Below are 8,076 nucleotides of genomic sequence, written 5' to 3' on the forward strand. Positions count from 1 at the left end.
TGCCACTGAAGTTAATTTATTTCTACTCTTCCTCATACGAAATATAAAATGCATTTTCACAGAAGCAATCTCCAAGTGTTTCATTAGATCCAATTTGTTGTCAAAATATTTCCCAAGGAAAAAACATGTACCATCAGGGTGGTTGTGTTGTATAGATAACGAGTCCACCAAGCCTTCATTTCCGGCTGCCCGACTGACAATATCTGGGAGCTCTTCCGCTCCATCTGCATCTTTCGGACCATACGAGTTTATTTTATTATCACCAAAATCATGCAAGTCATCACTAAATCCACTGAATGTATCTTTCACCATTCTTTCCTCCTCTACTTCTAAAATTGGTGGCTGTGTTGGTGGTGGTGGTGCAGCTGGGACATTTGAACCTTGACGAGACCTTTCAACATGAACTTTAGCCCCTTCTTCAAACTCATTTTTCAGCCACAAATATCTTGAAACAAGGCCTCATACCATCAATTGTAAATTCTTAATGAAGGAAGGAGGAATCTTGTCCCTCTTCGGTGCAGAGCTAAGCATATATGTAATATTCAAGTTCCTCGGAGAACATGTTAGTTTTTCACGTTTAATGATGACATCAACAAATTCGTCAAATGTACAAATGCTAGGTATATGGATAGGTACTGTAACCTTTGTATATGAATCCCAATTCCAACTAGTTGGCCCCTCAACCCATTTACCATAATATAGACCGCATACTAATGTATAATCTTCTATCAGTCAATTGTGAACCGGTGGTCTATTCTTATAGTGATCTATTGTAGTAGTCGAGCAATGTGCAGAATTTTTTTACAGAAACCCAAATTAACAATGACGAAGAAGATGAGATGAAAACACTTACCAGATGAAGGAGGTACACAATATACCACATAGAATGAATTATCAATCTAATCTACCACTAATTTCTTTCCCAAATTCAACAGATTCGAAAAAACCCCAATTTGTCGATTTCTTCAAAGTAAATGATAAATCAAAAGAATGAAGTTTTGAGAGGAATGGAGAAGAAGGAGACGACCTGTGTGTGTTAAATGCAAGAAAAACAAGCTGCAATGGAGGAATCAGCCGTGGAAATGGGGATTGGGGCAGCAGATGAGGCGGGAAGGGATGGGATCTTCCTTTTTAAGAAAATCTGGTAATATTACATTTATATATGTTGGGGGCAAATTGTAATAACTGAAACTTTAGTGATAAAGACTTAACTTCCCTCGTTCACTTTATAATCCCACTTAACCATTAATTAAGCATGAAGGTCAATCCCGCAGTAATTAAAACCTGAAGGTCACTTGGCCAATTCAAGTTTGAAAAGAGGTCACCTCGCCAACTACCCCGTGTTTCTACCCCACTACAAACCCTAGCTAAGCCACGTTTCTTAAAATTGTTTATGTCATCATTGTATTATAATCTGTTCGAGTTATTTAATTATTTTGAAGTTATCAAATTAAGCTTACATTGACAAATACCTTTAGCTAGGGGTGTACATGGACCGGATTGGTTCGGATTTTATCAAAACCAAACCAAATTAACTATATCGGTTAGGATTGATTCGGTTCTGTCTGTTTATTTGGAGTTTTTTTTTATATGAATATTATTTCAATCTTACTTTAATTTAGAAAGTGAATATACGTTTAGTAAAAATTGACAAACATATAATCTATTAAAATATTCTTATGGGAGAATTTTTTAGTAACACATAATAGTTATTTTCTTAGTCGTCTAACAATAAATTTTCTGTTAATGTATGCTTTCAAGGTTAACCATATTTAATAATTAAACATGAATAAATATAAAACCTAAATAATGATATGTTCTATTTAATTTTAAATTATCGAAATAACATTTCACATTCGAAAAAGATATAAGAATTTAGTAAATCTTGACATATGAATATGGAAAAACAAAGAGATTGACGCATTACAATAACACTTGATAAGAAAATAATGATACAACCCGTTATTTAAAGTAAATAAAAATGGATGCACTTTATAGTTCTATTAAAACCATGAGAGGATCCCAAATATTTCTAGATATTTTTTGAAGAAAATTTTGTATAGTCTTAAAAGTATATATAAAAATTATATATTTATATGTCGTTTTGGTTTAGATTTTTTATTCAATACCAAACCAAACTTAATCGAATTTCTAATTAGTTTAATTTAATTTTTTAATTTGGTGCGATTTTCCGAATCGATTTGAATACCCCTACCTTTAGTTGTAGGTCACTTTAGCCTACATTAGCAAGTAAAAGGGGGAAGGAGTTCTATTGAGGTGCTTGAAATTACTCAAATGTAATAATCATAGGTGCGCACATGTTTACCATCAACACATTTCCAATAACTTTTTAGATTTAATTTCCTTTTCATATATTAGTTCTAGTCTTCACACTCAAAATGATTACTTTTCGCCATATCCTAATTCGAGTCGTTTCCAACATCTTTTGTTCTTATCTATTTAGTGTGATTTTTAATGCTATCATTGTCAAACGCATGTTAGCTATTAATTCTAAGAAAAAGATAACCAAATTTGTTGTAATCTGCTGCAACTTTAACCACCCATGATATTAACCATGATTTAGTAAATAAACAGCCAGCAATAGTGTTTGATTACTGCTCCAACTGATGCAGCATCGAACCTCCATACACTTTTGGATAGAAACAAAATTATACACCTATTCTTAGTTCTAATCTTAAAATGCTACACCTTTTCTTGATTATGATTTCAAAATGCTACATCTGAAAAAAAAGAGAAAAAGTTGATCTCCATTGCCAAATAAGAGTAACAAAGAATGCATCAAACATTCAGTGGCTTCCGTTCAAGAACCAGACATGTAGGTATATCTAGTCTGGGCTCCAATAAGTAGTTCAATAAGTTTTTCTACACATCAAAGAAAAAAAATTGTTAGGAAGGATAATGTCAAAATTTACATCAACAATGTTAAATGGAGCAACTCTTGAAACTAGGTACAAAAGTGCGTAAAAAATACCTGCGAAAAATCCAACTACAGGAACAGGTTTTACAATTTTTTGAGTGCTTTCAAGTCTTCGCCTGAAATCATTTTAAGCCATTAGCATTGGTTTGATTTCTGTTAGTTCTGCACCTAACAAGAAATGACAGAAAAAGAGTATCTTTACCTGGTGTATTCGGAGAAAAATGGATCTCGCATGAGGTAAAGCACCCAAAGCAGCTTCCTCCTTTTTAACTGCAGTTTTTAGAGTAAAATATATACCATTTAAAGATGAAGCAAAATTTTATGGCTGCAATAAATAAACTCAAAAACTAATAAACAAATCAGATGAATATTTAAAGGGAAGAAAGGGTGAGACATAAAGCAAGAAATGGAATGAGAATCCATAGTCTCGACAAGACAAAATAAGAAATGCAGATTGACAACTGACAGATTCCTAGTGGAAAGGGCCTTCCACCTAAGTTGAAAGCACGAGTCACCAAGAGGGATTGAAAAACCACTTTTAGCCCCCTGGGAGATGGGATTTTTGCCATATAAAAAACATAAGATATTCAGATTGGTTCAAGAATGGTAATTTTCAAGAACGTCAAGACGAAGAGTGAGAAAGACCAATAACACGCTATTCCATCCACCGCTGAAAGAAAAACGTCTGAAGCAACACTGCTAAATGCTTAATATGAGATTTGGTTACCAGAATAGCAGAAAGGTACACCTCTTATTTTCTTTGTTGAGGGGATAAAATCCTCTTCTTTTATGGGGGGAGGGGAGGTACCTTTAAGGATAATAAAAGTGAATCAGATATTAGTTTAAGGCTTTAAGCTATATATAAAAAGATTTTGTGCAATAATCTATAATATTCTAACCTCATCCTTCTCGGATTTAGAAAATTGAAAATGCTGGTCTTTCCTGCTATCCTGGGACATTGTTATGACCGAGAGAATGCTGTTCCCCATGAGATCCACAGCCAAAGAGATGAACCAAGGAAACCACGATCGTGTTCCATACTTCCTTACCAGGAAGACATAAATAAGAGGTCTTAGGATGAACATAATCTCCCCGGTCACAAATAACCCTCCACGAGTACCTTTCTCAGATAAGAAGGTTGACAGACTGGGCTTTGTGATCACCTTAGCTGTAATAACATAAGGAAAGTTAACACATTAGAAAGTAACTGTTTCACCAACAGAAGCAAAAGATTTTAGTTCAGCCGAAACCAATAATTACTTGGAGGTTGCAGAATTGCTTGCTGCTGTTGAACCCTGCGCAACCAAGTTGGCTCAGAAACCGTCCTAGCATTCTGACCGAAGTTACTTAAGGCGGACATCGCCCTACCTTCAAGATTCCATGAGTTCCAACCCTGAAGGTGATTGGCACCTGGTCCTTGATTCCGGATGGGCTTCGTTAAATGCCCCATGCTTTCTGGTGGACTCGAATCATCTGAATCTTCTAAGTTTTCAGTCTCCCCACCTTGCAAAAGCATTTTATATCCTGTATTTCTGAAAGCAGCCAGCCTAACACACACCCTGGCATCCATTGGAAAACAAGTTGCGGTACGAATGTTTAATCATAAATTACCACTTGTAGGCGTTTGGATGATATTTGAGTTGAAGTTGAAGGCTGAAGCTGGTAACTAAGTAGCGTGAAAGTTAAATATGTAACTTACTTGGCAGCCTCTGTAAGAACAATCAAATTCCATTTTTTGTCTTCACCATAGAGCTGCTCTGCTACTACTTCAATCAATGTTTCCAAGTCCCTCAGCAAAGTAAGGCATAATGACAAAGGGAGAAAAGAAGTCTCTGCAGAACTTGTACGCGCAGGGGTTGGAGCTGTCTCTATAATATGCTCATTTACCGTGGTAACCATTCCAAGGATCGAGGAGACTACCAAAAATAGGGCGCAATGAATAAACATAACCATGCGGAGTAGGAAAACCAACATAGCTAAAATAACTACATCAATAAGTTACTTATTTACATTAAAATGGCGACCACAAAAAGAGTTACAATGGGAACTAAAAGATTGTATGAAGAGTCAGGATACTCAATATTCTTTGATTGGTTAAACTTGCAAAATTTTCACAAAATGACACCAGAAAGAGTAACTGCCAGTATTTCTGTGCCTTGCTTCCTAAGAAGAGAAGCATGGTGGAAGCTAATTAGAAAGAGAAAAGGTAATATTCTGAGTTTTATAAGCAGCAAGAAGAGGCCCAATGTTACCAAAATTTCAAATAAACCTGCTTCTGGCCCAATTTCTGATGCAGCAAACCGCTCTGGAAGAAGCCATGTCATTCCCTGGTCATAATTTAGAAACCAGATTATCATCATCTACTAGATTTCATGCAATTGACAATCAAACGGTGCTAAGGACAATAATGACATATCTTTTTTTTAATCAGTAAAAGTGAATGATAACAATGAATCTTACATATACGAATGCAGGATCCAAAAAGAAAAAAAATGAAAATATTTTAGAAAGGGAGGCCAGCCAAATTTTGGCCATCTCCTTCATTCTTCAATATTTCAAATCTATGTTAACTAACCAAGATCTAAACTGTGGTACAAAGTTCCATTACACCCAAAAACTTTAGAAAAAACGATAATCTTTACAATCTTGGCTTACTCAATCCCAAATATAGGAGCAGCACAAATATATGCTTTTCGTTTTTTTTAATGGATGGGTCGGCCGAGGGAAGGGGGAGAAGAGGTAGGATAAAGCAAAAGAAGAACCTATATAAGCAGTTTAATCAAAACCAACTTCCACACAGAAAAATTGCATAAATATCAGTTTTCTTCAAACTAACCCCCTAGTAATAGGCCTCACATGTTCGCAAGGTAACATATCCTTAAGAGTTTGCTAGCAGTACATGGTTAGAACGACCTTCATTCCTCGAGCTGAATTAGAAAAGCTTCTAAGATAAGTCTGAATGGAGATTTAAAACCGACTCTTGGCAAAACAACCCATTCTTATTCTAGATAAATTTAAAAGAAATACGTAAGCCCCAAAGAAAAAATTAAGGGAACAAACCTCCAACAATAATAGATATATTGGCTTATTAAGAATATTCAACTATGCCTCAAACCCCATCTTGTTGGGAACTTGGAGTCGGCTCTATGTCCCTTCCATTCTATTCGGCATTAGCTACTAGTTTTTACACAGAGCAACCCTCATCCCTTATCCAGATTTGAACCAGCTATTTACTATTCATACACCACAATCAATTTCCATTCTTGAAACTATCATCCCAAACTGAAGCAGAATCAAGAATAGTTCTGACACACAATTGCCACTAACAAAATAGCATCAATATTAAGCTACCAGAAGCCAAAAGACTAACACAATTAATCCGGACAAAAGCCAAGAGGTAAAAAGACACTTGTGCTAACAACATAGAAATTAAACCAATAAATGTTAAGAGTTTGAGAGGAGGGGCATACACTGGCTAGAGAACTCAATTGGCGAACATAATCACGATTCCTTCTAACCCATATCTTGTAAGCCTCCATAGAAGCAAAAAGTTTGAATCTTTACTCCAAAAACAGTGTCTTTTATAGTAGCTCTTTTAGCAGCACTCAATTGGCAGAAAAAAGACCTAAAGCTGGAAATTTTTGAAGGTTTCAGATCAAACCCATATGGATAAAAAGCAGACGGAATTGCCCCTTCTTCTGAAATTTACAGCAAGTGACAGTATGCTTACGAAGGAAACCGTCTCGAACGGATGAACAAGAACTGGGCAGTGGGCAGACGATAGTTGTGATGAGGGGTGTCGTTTTGTTAAGTTATGATTTTCTTTTTCCTTTTTTTTTTCTTTTTTTCTTGTAAATGCATCGCCTGCATAAATCAAAGCCTACTTAATTACTCCGTTAAATATTTATAGTAATATTTTATGTCTTAAGGTCTAACATTCACTTAAATAAATTATGATTTAGAATTCTTTTTGTTTTTCCATACTTCTTTGACGAATTCGTAGTGTGAATTTTAAGATATTTATTTATGATATTTTATATATACAAATAACCAAATTATGTCTCAATCTAAAATAAATTAATTTAAATCACTTTAATCACTTAAAGTGTTGATTACAAAAACCAGTAAAGAAAGTTAAATTGTAGTGGGATGTCAAAGTCGACCTTAAAAACTTGCGAATGTCATTGTATATAGATTGTTTGCACATAAGTCGTTGTTTTATTTTTATTTTTAGTTACCATCAAGTTTATTACTACTATTTAATTTATCAAAATTTTATTTTTGCATTCTGTTAAGTACCCTCTCGTTTCTAAATTTAATATCATCTTTTGCATTTTGAGGCTGGAATGTCATATTGTTCAACATAAAAGTAACCGTTAATACAATTTAGAGGGTGTTTGGCTAAGCTTATAAGTTGGTCAAACCGGCTTATAAGCACTTTTTGGCTTATCTACGCGTTTGGTAAAATTAAAAGTGCTTATAAGCCAAAAAATAAGCAAAAAGTCATAAGTTGGTCTCCCCCAACTTATCAAATTTCAGCTTATAAGCACTTTAAGTTTGACCAAAATATTTATTATTCTATCCCTAAAATACTTCTTTTTAAAACAAAACTCTTCGTATACCTAGTTCTTTAGCTGCATAATATTAATTTCAGCACTTTTATACAAACACGTAACAGCTTATTTTTTAAATCAGCTCCAGCACTTAAAATTGCTTTTCAGCACCTAATGCTTATCAGCTACTCTAAATCAGCTAAGCCAAACAGGCTCTTATTATTTAAATTTTAATTCTAAAGACTATATCTAAATTATGATTTCTCTTTCTTCCAACTTTAGTTGTACCACAAGAGTATGGTGGTTCCGTTGTATAAGAACAAAGGTGATATCCAGAATTGTAATAGTTATAAGGGTATCAAATTAATGAGTCATACCATGAAAGTTTGGGAGAAGATGGTTGAAGTGAGGGTGATGATGACGGTGTATGTATCCGACAGCCAGTTCGGGTTCATGCCGGATCGTTCTACTACGGAAGCTATACACCTTGTTAGGAGGTTGGTGGAACAGTACATGGAGGAAAGACCTGCATATGGTGTTTATTGAGAAAGCGTATGACAAGGTTGCTAGAGAAGTTCTCTGGAG

At 34.9% G+C, this 8,076-nt stretch overlaps 1 protein-coding gene across 2 annotated transcripts; it reads right to left on the bottom strand.

Moving 5' to 3' along the window:
• Positions 1-2,546: 2,546 nt before the first annotated feature.
• LOC109238076 (peroxisome biogenesis protein 16) lies at positions 2,547-6,723 on the bottom strand. 2 transcript variants are annotated; one of them, XM_019404509.1, is made up of 8 exons: positions 6,409-6,723; positions 5,208-5,265; positions 4,638-4,854; positions 4,199-4,497; positions 3,838-4,106; positions 3,141-3,208; positions 2,993-3,054; positions 2,547-2,883 (listed from the first exon to the last, which is right to left on the bottom strand). In XM_019404509.1, the coding sequence occupies exons 1-8, from the start codon at positions 6,475-6,477 to the stop codon at positions 2,822-2,824; spliced, it is 1,104 nt and encodes a 367-aa protein (XP_019260054.1). In that variant the 5' UTR covers positions 6,478-6,723; the 3' UTR covers positions 2,547-2,821. The 2 variants fall into 2 exon arrangements, with proteins under 2 accessions (XP_019260054.1, XP_019260055.1); XM_019404510.1 differs by having other exon boundaries at positions 5,191-5,265.
• Positions 6,724-8,076: the final 1,353 nt, after the last annotated feature.

This window comes from Nicotiana attenuata, unplaced genomic scaffold (genome assembly GCF_001879085.1).
Source record: "Nicotiana attenuata strain UT unplaced genomic scaffold, NIATTr2, whole genome shotgun sequence".
Classification (NCBI taxonomy): Eukaryota; Viridiplantae; Streptophyta; class Magnoliopsida; order Solanales; family Solanaceae; genus Nicotiana; species Nicotiana attenuata.

What these genes read in the sequence shown, in the direction of transcription:
- LOC109238076 (XM_019404509.1), bottom strand. Translation starts at nt 6,477, where the DNA reads ATGGAGGCTTACAAGATATGGGTTAGAAGGAATCGTGATTATGTTCGC. An exon ending in GTTCTTACAGAGGCTGCCAA is followed by an intron (nt 4,498 to 4,637) that starts GTAAGTTACATA and finishes AATGGATGCCAG; the next exon opens with GGTGTGTGTTAGGCTGGCTG. An exon ending in TTTTTCTCCGAATACACCAG is followed by an intron (nt 3,055 to 3,140) that starts GTAAAGATACTC and finishes AAATGATTTCAG; the next exon opens with GCGAAGACTTGAAAGCACTC.